The 17,446-nt window shown below is 43.5% G+C and overlaps 1 protein-coding gene and 1 pseudogene across 12 annotated transcripts in view; both read left to right on the top strand.

Moving 5' to 3' along the window:
- Nucleotides 1–17,446, top strand: part of PLEKHM3 (pleckstrin homology domain containing M3) — a 193,118-nt gene that overhangs the window by 57,679 nt on the left and 117,993 nt on the right. For all 11 annotated transcript variants that reach the window (XM_081242662.1, XM_081242661.1, XM_081242659.1 and 8 more), the window contains one exon: nucleotides 17,283–17,428. In XM_081242662.1, coding sequence (XP_081098788.1) covers nucleotides 17,283–17,428 — 146 coding nt within the window. The remainder of the gene's footprint in view (nucleotides 1–17,282; nucleotides 17,429–17,446) is intronic.
- On the top strand, nucleotides 12,757–14,474 carry LOC308622091 (F-box only protein 7-like; annotated as a pseudogene). Its single transcript has one exon. The product of its transcript is annotated as an F-box only protein 7-like (transcript).

Below are 17,446 nucleotides of genomic sequence, written 5' to 3'. Positions count from 1 at the left end.
CAACAGCTCAGGATATTGAGTGGGCCATTTCCATTTCCACAGCAAAAACAGAACTTGGATGAAAAGAGGATGTGATATTGTGGTTGCCCCTCAGAGAGTGAGGAAGGTATGGCCTGCTGACCCTGTTCCCTCATTTCTGGTGAGCTACTGGTGGGTGCCTTCCAGCACTGACTGCATCTGCCAGGGGAGGGGAGATTTCTGGTGGTATCTTCCTGGATCTCTGGACCTGATCAGCTTCAGAAGCAGATAAGAAACTGGCTGGTCTTGGGCCGCCCAGCCTGGCTACAGCCCTCCCAGAACCCCAGCTCAGGGTGGTGGGGTGATGGACACGTCCAGTGACTTTGTGATTCCTGCTCTCTCAGCCAGGTACCACTCTCATATCTTGGTTTAAAGTAGAGTGTTTGCTTTTTATTTATTTTTATTTTTTTAAATTTATTTATTTTTGGCTGCTTTGGGTCTTCGTTGCTGTGCGTGGGCTTTGTCTAGTTGTGGTGAGCGGGGGCTACTCTTCATTGAGGCTCTCAGGCTTATGGTGGTGGCTTCTCTTGTTGTCGAGCATGGGCTCTAGGTGCGTGGGCTTCAGTAGTTGTGGCACACGGGCTCAGTAGTTGTGGCTCACGGGCTCTAGAGCACAGGCTCAGTAGTTGTGGCGCACAGGCTTAGTTGCTCTGTGGCATGTGGGATCTTCCTGGACCAGGGATCGAACCCGGGCCCACTGCATTGGCAGGTGGATTCCCAACCACTGTGCCACTGGGGAAGTCCGAGTGTTTGCTTTTTAAATGGCTATAAATAAAAATCATCAACAAAATTAATTTTATGTATTACCTTTAACTGAAAATAATCTAGTTTATGCTCTACACAACTTCTAGACATGGGAGCTAGGGTTCCAAAACCAAAGACATGTAGGCTTGTATCAGTTTCCAAAGAGTGAAAAATCACATTCTTTTTTAAATCCAGCTTTATTGAGACATAATTCACAAGTAACATTATGTAATGTTAAGGTGTACAATGAGATGATCTGATATATGTGTATATTGTGAAATGATTGCCACAAAAAGCTCACCTCACAGTTACTTTTTTCTTTTTTCTTTTTTTTTTTTGGGTGGTGAGAACTTTTAACATCTACTCTTTTACCAACTTTCACGTATACAGTACAGTATTATCAACTATAGTCACCATCATTCTAACCAGGTCTGTACTAGTATACCAAAGGTTGTGTCTTGTCCATATTTTTTTCAGTAATGTAAATAAATCATGTGGGGCTGAACCAAAAGCTTTGCTAAAAATCACTTTCCCCCTTAAATCACCAGGCCCATACCTCTGACACAGAGGATAGACTTAGTTTGAAAGCCTTGGTCTCTTTCTTCCTTTACCAATAAAGATGTTCTTCTCAACCCCCAGAGTTTTAGAGACCAGACAAAATAATAGACACATGATTTGGGGGCTGGGAAGCATCCAGACTCAGTAGGATAAGTAATAAATTAGGAGCACAAGAGCCTAGTCTTCTGTTTACAGCCCTGCTACTGATTTATTATACAGCCTCAAGCTAGCCTTTTCATAGCCTTGCAGGTCAGCATCTTTGACACTATAACTTGAGGGACGATTAAACTGTCTTGACTATGTACAATTCAAATATTACAAAATGCCAGTTGCACCCAAAGTGCCAAATATTATATATCACTGCATTTTACCCCCAGAAAACATGGGGGGGAGGTTCTCTCTTGGATGAAGAGAGGTCTTGTTGTGACCTAAAAATGGATGGGAAACCTTTAGGAAAATGATATTTCTCATCCGCTGTTAGGATGAAGAATTTTAACTAAGTAAAAGGTGTCCAATAATGTGGGGGATTTCCTGGCTACCCCTTGAGCCCAGCTGCCCTGTATGACCCTCTTCTTAATGATCTTCACCCACCAACAGGCATGCTCTGGTTTCCTGATTACCTCCCTCTTTCCTTCCCACTCCCATCATTGGATCCTGCCTGTCTGAGCCGTCATCCATATAGAGGCTTTACAGGGTTAATAAATCATGCTTCTCCATTCTGCTTCTAGGGGTCAGGAGGATGGAGATCAAGATATCGCATGCATCGCTCATAGATCACATGTAATATTATATAATGGACCCTTAAATTAGATAGACATTCATGTGGTCACAACTGGAGTCCCCTAAGACCATGTCCCCTCACCATAGCAGACAGAAAAACTGCTCCCTGCAGGCCAGCTGACGTGCCAAGGTCCTTCTTCTAAACTCCCTGGTCAGATTCCTCATATTTTTATCTGTGAGGAGCGCTGGATAAGCAATGGGGAAAGAAGCTGGGAATATTACTCTAGGAAGTTCCGCTCAAATGGCAACATGAAGACCAGGGAATAGACGTTTCCTACTTGAAGGTGTCGTGTGCTTTATTTTTTTTTTTTTTCCAGTGTCCATAAATAGAAGTTTTATTGGCACCCAGCAGCACTCATTCATTTATGTACTGTCTGTGGTTGCTTCTGAGTTGTAGGTGTTTCTTTGTGTCTTGCCTACCAACTCTAAATATCCTGACACAAGCAGCCTGTCTTCTTCAAGTATGAAACATATGGCTAAAAGATCAACCTTGGTGGCGGTTGCAAACCTGTGTTTTTAGAGAGACAGGAAAGCTTGGAAAGCAGGCCAAAGGAGGCATAAGGGGAAGAGTAGGTAAAGAAAGTAGACCAAGGCAGTGTCTAAATCTTCTAGAACATAAAGGATTTGGTGTGGGGCGAAAATGCCGGAATTCAGCGCGGACTTAAAGGAAGCTGATGAAAGTGATTTTTTTTTCCTTTGAGGCCGTTCCTAGTACAGTTCGGATCCACTCTCATGACTTTAATTTTATCAAATTGTTGTCATTACTAAAATAGCTCAAGTAGAAATTACTCTAAGAGATGCTGTCAGGGTTTCTTCGGAGGTTTCAGCAAAGAAGAGGAAAGGTTGTGTTTTAAAGATACTGTAAAGTTCAAAGAGATGAGACTCTCACAAAATAAGGAGAGACAAACAAGCATTGAGAATGGAGAGTAACGTGGAAGAGAAGTCAGAGGGGACCCTGGTGGGATAGTGTGTGACAGAAGCTACAGGCCAGGTGAGGCTGATGTACGTGAAGCCTTCTGTATACACACTGAAAGGAAACCTAAGTTCCAGAACAGAAAGGAAAAGCAGGTGCTTTTCAAGTAAATCAAAAAGATAATCTGAACTTCCAAGCCAATAAGAGGTTATTGACCTTTCAAAGCAATCATAATAGAGATGCAACTGGGGAATCACGAAAAGAGTTAGTGGTGGTTTAATATAATGTTAAATACCAAGGGAAATCACTGTAGAAAGAACATAATTGGGACACACGATGGATCCTATGTGAGGAAAAAGGGTTCAGAGCAGGGCTGAGATTAGGGTGAGGGGAGTGAGGCACTCGTTTGGGGCACAGAATTTAAGGGAATGCCAAAAAAAAACCCCCAAAACAAAACTAAACCCTCAGTAACCAAGATAAATATTATTTTAATGTAATATTATTTAAAAATCAAAATTAATACCAAAAAAAAATCCATGATGAACAAATAAAAAATCTTTAATAGAGGTAGGATCAGTATGATGGATTTTTCCTTTTGCCTCAGGCTCTAATATGGTTCAGAGGAACATTCCAGTAAGACAGTTTACTTAAGAAGATGTCTTCCCCCAAAGCTTTCAACATGTAAGTTCCAAGTTGCTCAGCCCAACATTCACTTTGTTAATGTTGAGGGTGGTGAGGTTGAACTCCCTTTTCTGTCTAGGATTGCAAGGGTGCCAGATGGGGAATCCTGGTACTTCCACGTTTAAGATAGGACTGAAGGGGGTGGTGTGTAAGCTGTGACAGAGGAGCATTATTCCGCCACCGGCAGCCTGCATGTCTAAAATAATCAGCTTAGTTTGGCCCCTTCTGTTTCTGCCATTGTTTTTCAAGTAAGGGTTATTGGTAGCAAGTGTTTTACCAGAAGGATTAATTTATGAAGAGAAGAGCCCCAGGCTTGGAGCAGATGTTACTCGCAGGTAGTCTAGTAGATGGTGGTGCAGTGTGGACAAGGCCTGTCTTCGGAGGCACCTCTTTTGTCTAAACTAACCTAGCAGCATGAATCATTTTCTTTAGATAAGAAAGCAGAGCTGGTGAAAGGACTTTTCCTCCTCATAATAGATGGTATATCCACTGCTTGCAGAGAAAAGTGACTAAATAGGGTCAGTACACGGACCTTTAATCTTGCCCTCTTGTCTTTGTGCTGTTGCAGGGTTTCTCAACAGTGGCACTATTGACATTTGGGGCCAGATAATCCTTTGTTGTGGGAGGCTGTCCTGTGCATTGAGGAATGTTTAGCAACATCCCTGGCCTCCATCCATTAGATGCCAGTAGCTACCCCCACTCACCCTTTTGTGGCAACCAAAAATGTCCCAAATTACAAATGTCCCCTGTTGGGACAAAACATCTCCCCTGGTTGAGAACCACTGTGCTATCAAGAAACAAGGGCAACCAACTATGTCTCCTCTTCCTCACTTCTTTATAAAGTAGTAAGTGTCTTCTACTGAAATGCAAGTTGATTATTTCGTACCACCTAATGGTTTGTAATGGGACCTCAGCCTCTTAATGGGAAGGTTTAAGTAAAAGTACTAGGTTATAGTAATAGAACCCTCACCAACCAACATTCAGTATAAATATATCAGATACTTTGAGTCACAAGTAACAGAAGACTGGATTCAAATTGATTTGTACAATAAAGGGGAATTATTCTCAACTGGCTTAGTTTTAGGCATCAGCTGATTTGCTAGTTCAAATTTTTTGAACTTTTTTTTTAAATTTAATGCTTCAAACAGCATTTTCTCATTTAAACCACCCGCCCCTTCTGACTGATAGATTTCTCATATAACGGTCGCAGGCTCAAAATGTCATGGGCCTCTTTGACAATCCCCTTGCCGTGCTCTCCCCATGAATCGCCTACCAAATCATTTGCACTTTATGTCCCAGTATCGCCTTCTTTTTCCCCCTACCTGCTCCCAAGCCCACTGCCTACCCAAGCTCAGGCCAGGGCAGTAACTTATCGACTGGTTCTCTCCCCTCCCAGTGTTTTCTTGCCAATTAATCTTTCCAAAGCGCAGATTGCTGTTCTGTTTCTAACAGCTCTAGCTGTTCCTGTATCTTACTCGTTAATACTCATCCCGTATCGATTATTAAGGACTTCTGCCCTGAGCATTCGGGAGTCTTATGTTCAGTTTACCATTCCAAGCTCTTTTCCTGACACCCCTCTAGTTACAGTGAGCTTCAGACAACTAGAATAGTCAATGTTTTCCAAATGAGCTTCCATTTTTCTGACTTGAGCCTTCCTTTTCCAAAATCTCTTTTTTTCTTCAAGGCCCAGCTCAGTTGCCCCTATGTCTACACAGCCTTCCTCGAACTCTACAATTAGAGTGATTGCTTCCTCCTTTGCTCATCTCTTACTGTCTTCTACTTGCCACCTTACAGATTTGTATTCTTGCCCCCCTTCACCCTTCATATTCAGAGGAGATGCTAATGATTGTGAGGTCCAAGACTGAATGCATTGATGAGCTAAACTGTGTTCTTTTGTATAACTGATTCATATTTTCTGTGCTTGTCATATTGTCATCCACAAGGAGACAATTTATGTGATATCTTCCTTATGGAGATAGCTACATGGAAATTCACCTATATAGTTCATTGTTGTTCCTCATAAAGTGCCGTATTGGGTGTTTCATCTAGGTCCTGCCTTTTTCACTAGATGTACAACCATGGACAGAATTACTGTATCACCCTCTGTCTCAGTTTCTTCATCTGTAAAATGGGGATAATACCTACCTCACAGAATGATAAGAGAATTAAATGAATGTGTGTGTGTGTGTGTGTATAAAGTGCTTATAACAGAACCTGGCATATAGTAAGCACTATGTTAGTATTTGTTTATCCATTTGCCTATTTATGTATTATTTCCATTTTAAATTTCTTACCATTTTCTTGAAAGTCCTTAGGAAAAGAACAGACAGGCATAGAAGTTTATGAGAAACTCTAAGAGGAAAACAAGTATGAAAAAAATACTAAATTTAGACTGATTTAAATATACTACATATGGAATTTATAACATTTCTTATTAAACTTATCTTACACTACTCTAAATACTGGTATTGAAGCATCTTATCATAAGAAAAATTAAAAGTAACTCAACAATTCAAAACATTTCTTTGGAAATGAAAATCCATGTCACAGATCATTATAACTCACTGTAGCTACTTAGTAGATAGAAAAACAGTCAGAATCTCTCAAACAGTGCACATATTTACTTACTTGCCTTACCAAAAATCAAGATTTATTGCCTTTCAAGATAAATTTTGACTAAATATTGACTCTAGGTTCTCAATCATTGTTTACCTGAAAGACCAATAAATCTTGACACTTCTCAACTTGAGTTGGAGTCTACTTGGTATTTATTCATTTATTTCATACGATTTATAATCTTAATAACAACATTCCATGAAATTAAACAAATAAACATTATAGAGTTTAGCAAGAGCAGAAAGTCTTTAGTTTCTTTTTTTTTTTTTCTTTTTTTCTTTTGCTGCAGAAGCATTATTGTTTCCATTTGGCCTACAGCTTGGGAGAGGGCTCCAGGGTGGTTAAAAAAACTGCCTAGTGGCTGCAGGGGGCAGAAGTTCTGACACCAGGGGCATGCAGAAGGGTCCTTCAAAGTCCACTGGGCTCCGGAGGCTCCTAGTCCTGTTGGAGGGCGAGCCTTCTAAGAGGTGCTCACCCAGTCCCGCCTGCAGAGGTTAAGTCATGTGCAGTGCATCTCCTTGATGAGTTTCACCTCCTCATCTAGGAAGTGGCTCTCCGGATGTCATAGTGATGGAAGTCGGTGCAAGCAGAACCCAGGGCCCGTAGATCCCACAGGGCCTGGTTCAGGGTCTTCTCCAGGGTTTCACTCCACTCCTCTTGGGAGGGCTTCTGCATGTTCTGGAGGAGGGTGCAGCTGCCACACTAATTTTGCATCTTGAAGAGACGCTCAGTGCCCTCGTGCTTCCCTGAGCCAATTCACAGAAGTGGCTCACACCTCCAGAGCCACAGCGTCGCAGTGGAACTAGACGCCCAAAGAGAGGTGGGTGCAGGAGGCCCGCAGATGGCTGACCAGTCAGTTGACAGCGGCCTCTACCTCGCTGGAATAATTCTGACGAATCTGGTTGGCAGTAAGGAGCTAACCACAAAAAACGGTGTCGGCCAGTCCTGGAGACAGAGGATGGCGAGGGTCCCAGGGGTCGCGACTAGAAAGGAGGTTGGAGAGTGGTCAGAGACAGGAAGAAGGGGTGTCCCTGCGTCTGTTCCATCCAAACATTGTCAAAACGAGACATCCGTGAGACCACCAGTGTGCTGCCTGTATTTTCAGTCAGCAGTGATTGCCTGACATGATTTTTCTCTTCATTTCTTACTTAACCATAGCAGCTCTAGCTCTGTTAATACAACATGCATATTGAAACTGACTTAGCAATTTAAATATTCATTGTGGGGGAAAAAAACACCTCAACTAACAGCTTGTAGAATACTTTAAAATTTTAAACCAATTAGTGTTCAGATTAGGTTTTTTTAAAGATCTTTCTTTGGTTGCCGTAGTCCTGCAAGTATAGTCAAGCAACACGTGATTATACTTGTAGATGACCTCTGTCTTGGACAGTTGATGTCTGTTGGTCTCAGTTGCCTCTGTCTCTCTCTCTCTAGATGTAATGTGCCACTGAATAATCACTGTGTCCAGGCGCAGTGCTCATACTTTACAAGCCTAACATTTGCCATCTTGCTGTAATGAAAGGAAAATTCCTTAATTAGGTACATCCATAACTTCAGAGGAGTTATTTACTTATGTTCTTAAGGACATAGCTGTCCTAGCAACAGCTACAGTCCATTCTACAAGTGCCATGTTAAATTATCCTAAATGTGTATCAGCCACAGTAGGAACAGTTTCCTTCCGAGTGTTACTTATACTTTTTAATGTGTCAGCCATCTGACTGTGTAGCCCAACTTTTTGAGTCAAACTTTTGATCAACAATGAGTGACAGTTTCTCTTTACAATCTCTCACTGCCATGAAAGTCATTTATAGACAAACGTAAAATGAAGCCCACCAGAAGAAAATTCTTTTCTGATGAACAGAAATGAATTTCAGTATAGCTTTGGAAGCAACCAGTCAGTACATTTTAGGATTGTATTTGAGTGTGTGTATTCCCTCCCAAACTTGAAGTTTTCATCCCCTGGGAAGAGAATTCCCTACCAGAGGACTTAAAACGTTATGGAGAAAATAATTTTGAAGTATTGCTTTCCAAAGTTGAGACCATATACCAAAGGGACTCCCAGCAGTGTGCCATACTAATCACATGAGCAATTAGAGGTAGAACACAATTGATTTTTCTTGATTTCCTGTTCTCTTCCTTTAGTTCCATTTGAGATGCTCGTGGATACTATTTTCCTTATAACAGACAAAACGCATACTCAGAGGCATTTGTTTTCATGTGTCGATTCTCCAATCCAAATACTTAATGTCTTGGACTTCCCTGGTGGCACAGTGGTTAAGAATCCGCCTGCCAATGCAGGGGACACGGGTTCCATCCCTGGTCCGGGAAGATCCCACGTGCCGCAGAGCAGCTAAGCCCGTGCGCCACAACTACTGAGCCTGTGCTCTACAGCCCATGAGTCACAACTACTGAGCCCGCTTGCCGCAACTACTGAATCCCGCATGCCTAGAGCCTGTGCTTCGCAACGAGAAGCCACCACAATGAGAAGCTCAAGCACTGCAATGAAGAGTAGCCCCCGTTCGCCGCAACTAGAGAAAGCCTGTGCACAGCAACAAAGACCCAACGCAGCCAAAAATAATTTTTAAAAAATTAAAATGTCAAATACTTCATGTCTTAATTGATTTTATGACTAAGTAGATGTCTCCTACTTTATGGGTCACCACCTGGTCCCAAAGATGTAGAGTAACTTGGATGCTTGAGACAGGAGAAAGTTTTGGATCACTTATTTCTAAGTAGGTGTTTCTCAGTGTCCCTCACCCTTGCCCTCTTCCTGTTACAATTATGTAGAATTATGTAGCCTCGGTTCCACCTGTGTTAACTTGTGAACACACGTGTCATCAGTCTCACCTGCCAGCTCCTTCCCCTCCTATAGAGGAGGATGCAAGTCTGGGGCCCAGGTTTGCTTTGTTTCAACTTCCCTTAGTGGATACCAAAGCTACCTTGCAAAAATCGCTTCTGCCCTGTGTCCAACAATCCTTTGTTTAAACACCGTGCCCAGCTTTGTGCTAATCTTAGGCTCATTAAACAGAATTTTCTGCTGTATACCCAATGTGACACCTTATTTTAAAAATTACTTATTCAACATTTACTTAATGAGCCAATGGTAAGCTAGGACTGTAAGCTAGGAAAGCTAAGTTCTTTATGACTTACCCCCTAGTTCTTTTTTTTCTTTGCGGTACACGGGCCTCTCACTGTTGTGGCCTCTCCAGTTGCGGAGCACAGGCTCCGGACGTGCAGGCTCAGCAGCCATGGCTCACGGGCCCAGCCGCTCCGCGGCATGTGGAATCCTCCCAGACCGGGGCACGAACCCATGTCCCCTGCATCGGCAGGCGGACTCTCAACCACTGCGCCACCAGGGAAGCCCCCCACCTAATTTTTGTAAAACAAGAAGTCATTGAAATCCCCATTTCCATTTTCCTTCATCTTGGAACATCTGATCCCTGGGGCACATGATCAGGCTCCAGGCCTTCAGTCAACATTTGCCCAGCGCTTCCTACAGCTCACTGTCTCCCACCAGAACACTGGGTGGGGTGGGTAGAGGCAGGGACAGGACTGTCCCCTTCCCCTCCTCCCATGGCCGTTGCTCCTTACCCGGCGTGCACAGTAGAAGAGGGATCAAAACTTGCCAGTTTTATTTTGTCTACTTTAACAGAGCAAATGAAAATTTGTCCTCTCACTCTCTTTCTCTTCTTTCCTCTCTTTTATAAAGGCACCTTCTCTTCTCTCTATTTGCCCCTGTTCTCTTCTTAGATCATTTCTTCCTTCCAAATACAAAGTCCTGGATTTCCCTTACCAAATGAGGTGGAGGAGGTAGCGTGGCTGGCCACACTTAGAAAGCATTGGGTGCATTCTTTCCCTAGTGAGAGAGAATCACCTGGACGCAGACACAGCTCTTGTTACTTTTCTGTTGTGCCCATGAATTTTCCACCTACTGGCCGGGGGAAGGAGAGCTGTAGTTGGGAGCCAGGAAGTAGAGAGAGGTGGTTGGCTTCTCCTCAAGACCTCAGTTTCAGTAACATCTCATTGCAGCCAATTGAGCTAACTAGGTGCCCTTGTTGGAAGAAAGACTGTACCCTTGTCGAGAATTATGCCAACGTTTCTGCTTCAACCCCCAGCAACAGATTCTTTTGGGTGTCTATAGTGAAAGACCCCTTGGGAAATGGACTGTACAAGCAGCAAATAGGATTTTGGTTAAATGGTGACATTTGTTTCCCAAAGTGTATCAGAAGGGAAGCTAAGCTCTTCAGAGCATGTGTTCATTAAAGATTTGAAGTGGGGTGGGAAGCAATAAAAAAAAAAAAGCCCACTGGGTTCTCTTGTGAGATAGTTTTTTGTTCTTATGAATTGAATACACTCTCTGAAAAGTTTCAAAAAGAGACCGAGAAGTATGTTTTTGCTTTGATCCTACATGTGGAGTGTTCCCTACTACAAATGCCTTTTAATTTAGAAACATTGTTGAAAAGTCTGTTTGAAAGTACATGAAAATATAATATGTAAATAAGTTCTAATTAGTTATTTCAATTAATTATTTTTTGTCTCTGCTTTGCAGCTCTGTTTTTCTCCTCATAATGTCGCTTGTCAGAGTCCAGCTTTGGCCTCCTCCAAAAAATGTGTTTTTCTAACAGTCATTATTAAGAAAACACATTTTTCCCCTTCTGGTTGAAAACCTCACAATGATTAAGTAAAATCCCAGGTTGTGTATCTTTATGGGGAATTGTTTCAGACAGTTTTAGTCCATGATTTGCTAGTAGGATATTAAAGAAAGAAATCTTGCAGTTAATTGAAAGAACGGGTGTCTCCTTCTTCAAATAAGTGGTATGTGTTGTTTTTTAGAAAATGAATCTATACCAGGCCACTGACTGGCCTCTAATCTTCTTTCCTGACCATCCTATGTTCTTTCAATGACAAATACGTTGGATTTGGAGATTAAAAGTTTTAATTCTTTCTAAGTCAAATAAGATGCTTCTCAGCAGGGGCAGTGAATGCTCTGGAAAAAAATGCTGGTAAAACGAATTGTTGTTTCTACACAGTAAATTTTTGAAAATTGACTAAGAACTTGAAATGTTGATTTTGGAAGCCTAGAAATTAAACTGTGTGACCAATTATGAACTTTTCACTAAGCAGTCTGCCCACCTGCTGCACTTTACTTAAATAGAATGAGAATTTTAGAGCTTGGAGGGACCTTTGGAGTCACCTAGAAATCAGGGAACAATCCTCAGCTTATACCCACCACAGTCCCTGGTCGTGGTTGGATGGGTAGAAATGCAGGTTCCTGGGCCCTACCCCAGGTTTACAGAATCAAAATCTCTGGGCCCAGGTTGGAGGTGGGGGAGGACTACATTTTTCACAAACATCTCCAGAAAATTCTGATGCTCACTGAATTTGGCAAACCACTGATTTAGGCTAACTCCTTTATTTTGAGGTGAGGAAAGCAGGACTAGGGAGTCTGATGGGTCAGGCTCACCATGTTCCTTAGGAAAGAGCAGGCTTCCTGACTCTAGGCTTGTGATTGTCTATACACCATGTATCCAAAACACTCCTAAGAATGGGGATAGGCTGAAACCTTCTGGGTCATTAGGAGCTATCAAGCTTTAAAACAAAAAAAAGGTTTAGTGAGCAAAATCAAGTTTATTTGGGAATAGGAGAAGAATTGCAATTCGGGACATGCAAACTGCTGTGAACCACAGGCAGGTCCGGAGAACAAAGGAGAGGAGCAGTTCTATTACAGAGGAAAAGGGGAAGTTGGAAGGAGCTGTTCTGAAGGAAAGTTCATTGGAGGACTGTGAGTATTCAGGGTTGTGGCGGCTTCTCATTGGCTGGGTTGTTGCTGGGCGAGGAGAAAATCTTCCTTCTTCGTGCTAGGCTATGTAAAGAAAGCTGCCGCAAGTGGAATGTGCCTGCGACCTCCCCTTTCAGGGCTTCCTGCCTCCGTTTTGGATGAGGTTTTCCTTATATTCAGTTTCGTAGGGCGATTTCAGCATCAAGAGTAGGAGAGCATGGTCCTAAATAAGTTATAAAGGTAAAGACACTAAGGACTAGACGTATGAGTTTATGTGCTGCTGCTTCTGTCTCAACTAAAATGGGCATAAGAGGCCGGGCGGCGAGCGGGGCGTCGTGGGGCCCGCACTCCTGGACTGTGATGCGTAGGCTGGGCGGCAAGTGGGCGCTGAGGCTGCAGCTTGTGGCTTCCTGGCTCCCGGAGGTCATGGCCCGGCGTCTCGGGGGCTCCCATCCCCTCCAGGTTCTGATACCCGGTTTGCAATTACATTGAACAACAAGGATGCCCTCAGTGGAGTGAAGAGACCTTGGCTTCATATGGGATTGTTTCTGGGGACTTGATATGTTTGATTCTTGAAGATGCCTTTGCAGCACCTAACTTACCTTCATCCACAGATTCAGAGCATTCCTCGCTCCAGAATAATGACCAACCCTCTTTGGCCGCCAGCTCCAGTCAGTCCAGCATGCAGGATGAACAACTGCGTGATTCATTCCAAGGACAGGCAGCCCAATCTGATGTCCGGAATGATGGCCGTGGGTCAGGGCCTAGTCAAAATTTTGAAGCTGAAGTCAATTCCAGATGCTGTGGTTATGGAAGAGGGCACAGGTTTCTATCCCTCAGAACCAATGCTCTGCAGCAAATCGGTGGAAGGGCGAGTGCCACATTCATCAGAGACCCTGTATCAGTCAGCTGACTGTTCTAACCCCAGGGATGCCCTGATAGTATCCATACATCTCCTCGTGTGGGAGTCGGGTTACACACCTCAGGGGACTGAAGCCAAAGCTGTGCCCATGCTGGAGAACCGGAGGTCAGGGGGCGCGTATAAGCTTCAGTACACACATACTGTCTGCGAGGGTGGCTCTGCTGCTGTCAACTGTGTGCCTTTGGGAAACCTCATCGTCATAAATGCTACACTAAAAATCAACAGTGAGGTGAGAAGTGTGAAAAGACTGCAGCTGCTGCCAGAATCTTTTATTTGCAAAGAGGAATCAGGGGAAAATGTAGCCAAGACATACAAAGATCTTCAGAAGCTCTCTCGCCTCTTCAAGGACCAGCTGGTGTATCCTCTTCTGGCTTTTACCCGACAAGCACTGAAGCTAACAGATGTATCTGGGTTGGTAGTCCTCCCATTGGAGCTGAAACTGCAGATCTTCCAACTTTGGGTTGTTCATTCTGTCCTGTCTTTGTCTGCAGTTTGTCATGACCTCTATATTGCTTCAAATGACCAACTTCTGTGGAGGTGTTTATATCTGCGGGATTTTCGAGATGGTACTGTCAGAGGTCGAGACACAGATTGGAAAGAACTGTACAAGAAGAGGCACAAACAAAAAAGAAGCTCAGAGAGGGCGGCGTGTGATGTTCCTGCCATCGTCACCCCACCCCATTCCATTCTACCCCAACCCCTTGCACCCCAGGCCTTTTCCTCCCAGTTCTCTCCTTCCTCCAGGAATTATTGGTGGTGAATGTGATGAAAGACTAACCCTTCCTTATGTTGGGGATCCAATGAATTCACTCATCCCTGAGCCTGGGGAGACACCCAGACAGTTCCCTCCACTCAGACCATGTTTTGACCCAATCGGCCCCCTTCCAGGACCTAACCCCATCTTGCCAGGGCGAGGTGGCCCCAATGACACATTTCCCTTAAGACCTAGCAGGGGTCGGCCAGCTGACAACTGGCTACCATTCATGTGACTGGTTTGTAATCTCACTCCGGAGCTTGTTTTGGTTTTGCTTTTTTTAAAACTATAGACGTCATCTTGTTGGGGTGCTATCTCTAGTGTTTTCTGATTGTGGTGGTGAGAAATGCACTCACAGAAGCCTTTTGGTAGGTATATTTAAAGCTCCAGGGGTGGTATGGCCCAAAGGTTACTGCATGACAGGGTTGGCCTTGGGAATAGTTGGTTCCTGACATCCCCTCTCTGAATTACCCTCTAGAATGAAGGTTAGACATTGATAACGTTCTGCACCAGAAAAAAAAAAAATTGTGTGAAAAAAAATAAAATAAAATGGGCATGAACCCCAGCCACGTTCTCTCAGCCTTTCTCTCTTTTATGAGCCTGGAGACCTGTGCAAAGTAGTAAGGATGTTTAGCTTATTTAGTTGGACCCTCACCATGTTAGGCTTTGGGCCTGTGTGCCCGGTTGATATACACATTTGCAGGCTATATGCTTTCTTAAAATGCACATTTGTGGGGGTGGGATAGGGATGGGGGGAGAGAGATGCAAGAGGGAGGGGATATGGGGATATATGTATATGTACAGCAGATTCACTTTGTTATACAGCAGAAACTAACACACCATTGTAAAGCGGTTATACTCCAATGAAGATGTTAAAAAAATGTACATTTGTGTATTTTAATATTGCCTATGTATGCTGCATCTAGGAGATTATAATAAAGTCATTAAAAGTTACAGAATAATAAACCCAGTAGGACCTACTAAAGCATATGTAAACATTCAGCAAATGCTTACTGTTTATTATATCCAAAATGCAAAAAAGCAGAAAACTAAAATAACTTAAATTAATTTTTGCAGTGTTTTATGGTGAGAGTTTCAGCTATAATGATGATCCTGAATTTCTATAAGGTCACGCTCATTTTCTGAATCATTAGGGAAGACTGAATTCTATTCATCGTCACTTCAGTGTTAAGTCAGTTTCATTGTCCACTAAATTTTGGAAACAGTGTCGCAGTGTCTAAAATGTGTCAAGTTCTACTCAACTCTGTTTCACAGTCCATCTATGAACGTGTCTAATGTGTAATTCTTAGAAGGGGCAACATATTTGCACAGGGATATTCACCAAAGTAGGCTGTTTTCAAGAGGCAGGTGACCAGGTTAGGAGGATCAATTCCAGAAGAGCTCTGGGAAGTTAAAATCTCTTTATATGCCTGAGGGTGTTTATGTGCCAGATAATATTCAGTTTATCGTCTCTTCAACATAAACATTTATTGCTGGTCTCTCATATGTAAAGCGCTACAGTAAGTGCTAAGGATAAAAAGTACATATGAGCAGTTTGTCGTGTGGTCAGGGTTGTACAAGCACGTCAGAAAGCGCAGTGTTTAAGGGGGCGCACACGCTACATGCCGCATAAGCAGCGCGGTCAGTGGGCGCAGTACATGGCGTTCCAGTGTTCATAGCCTAGAGATCATGACAGCACCTCCCACGCCCCACAGAAGCAGCAGGTGGGTTTGGGTCTTCCTTATCCTTCACACGTATCTCAATCCTCAGCCAATCTGAGAAACAGGAGCTTGTTAGGCTTTTGTTGCTACTCAACAGTAAAGAAATAGCTATCCCAGGAAGAAAGGGTATTAAGCTCTGGAAGCGTAATTCCGATATATTTACTCCCCGTCCGTCTTTCAATACCTCTAGTGTCTAAAAACAATAGGATCTAATTCTCTTTCTGGAGGGTACCCTGTGAAACTGCTGGATGCCTGATAACATTTTATTTGTGATGGAAGTGAAAGCTCTAGGAATTTTATGATGCTTTCATTCATGGATTCATGGGCATAAGTATCTTCTTAGGCTGGCAGTTTGTTAAATAAACATGTTTGAGCTCCTTCTAATGGAAGTGGGCTGCAGCACCGGTTACATTATTATTACTATGATTATTAAGAGTTATCTATTTTGTACCCATATTACAAAATAGGCTTAATGCGAGATTTCTTTGATCAATACAGGTCTTGGTACCCAACCATGAAATGGGCCACGAGGGAGGATTTCTAAAATGAAAGCGGTGGATGAGAAATGTCAGAAAAATGATGTTGTTTGTTTAATCCTGATTATCTGTTCTGAATGTTGTCGTTTGGGTTGATTATGACAGAATTTCTGTTGTCAGTAGAATGTAGTTCCTCCTAGCTAAAGGAAAATAATGGCTTGTTTTTGGCAGGGCCATGATTATTAACAGGTCCCCTGACAGTACCAGGACAGTCCTGACAGAATCATGGACTTCCTGGAACATGAAAAGGGCCTTGGCAATCACTTGCAGGCCATCAGTGATGGGCAGGATTTGGCAAAGTAGAGATCAGAGAAGAGGGCGTCATGAAAGGAGAAATAAATTGTGCCAAGATATGGAGGGTAGAGTAAGCACACTGTTTATTTGGGGAACAGTGAGGAGAGTCCTCTAACTGTAGCAAAGAGGTTCTGTTCCCTTTGGAGAGTTGTAGGAGTAGGTGGTTGGAAAGGAGAGATGGGGACCAATCAAAGGACGCATTCCTTTCATTGTTTTTTTTTTTTTTTTTTTTTGCGGTACGCTGACCTCTCCCGTTGCGGAGCACAGGCTCCAGACGCGCAGGCTCAGCGGCCATGGCTCACGGGCCCAGCCGCTCCGCAGCATGTGGGATCTTCCCGGACCGGGGCACGAACCCGTGTCCCCTGCATTGGCAGGTGGACTCTCAACCACTGCGCCACCAGGGAAGCCCCCTTTCATTGATTTTTGTCAGCCAAGGAAGCCTACACGTCAGGTTTTAGGATCATTTTAAAATCAGACAAGCTTAGAGTCAAACCCAAATGCCATCTCTTACTGGCTGGGTGACCTCAAGACAAAATGCTTAACTCGGCTAAAACCTTAGTTTATTCATCTGTAAAACAGAGCTCATAATATCTTCCTCATAGAGATGCTGCATGGGTTAAGTAAGAACCTGTATGAGTAGCCCCCAGCCAATTGCCTGGTGCAGTAGGGTTTCTGAGGAGGAAGCCAGGAGATGAAAGGGGGTTGGTTATAGAGAGACTGGTCTCTGGCCGCTGCACGCAGAAGAGGTGGAATCAGAAGAGACCAGAAACAGTACCAATGTCAGCAATCCCTGAGGAGGCGAAGGGGTGGGAGCTGCCAGGCTAGGAAAGAGGGGACGTGTCTGTACACGTATTCTCTGCAATTTCTTTCCTATCATAGACTTTTGTTTCACTTGAGGATTGTGTAACTTCGTTCTGTGGTGTTAGAAGTACAACAATCACCGACTCTTTCTTTTGCCCTGAACAGGATGCCAGCGATCCATAGGCCTTTCCAATGGGAAAGCCAAGGTGTGCAATTACAGCGGGTGGTATTACTGCAGCAGCTGCCACGTGGACGACAGTTTTCTCATCCCGGCCCGCATAGTCCACAACTGGGATACTTCAAAATATAAGGTAGGTACCGAAACTGGG

This window comes from Mesoplodon bidens (assembly GCF_964165515.1).
Source record: "Mesoplodon bidens genome assembly, chromosome: 8".
Taxonomy (NCBI): Eukaryota; Metazoa; Chordata; class Mammalia; order Artiodactyla; family Ziphiidae; genus Mesoplodon; species Mesoplodon bidens.
This window is presented reverse-complemented; position numbering and strand designations above follow the sequence as displayed.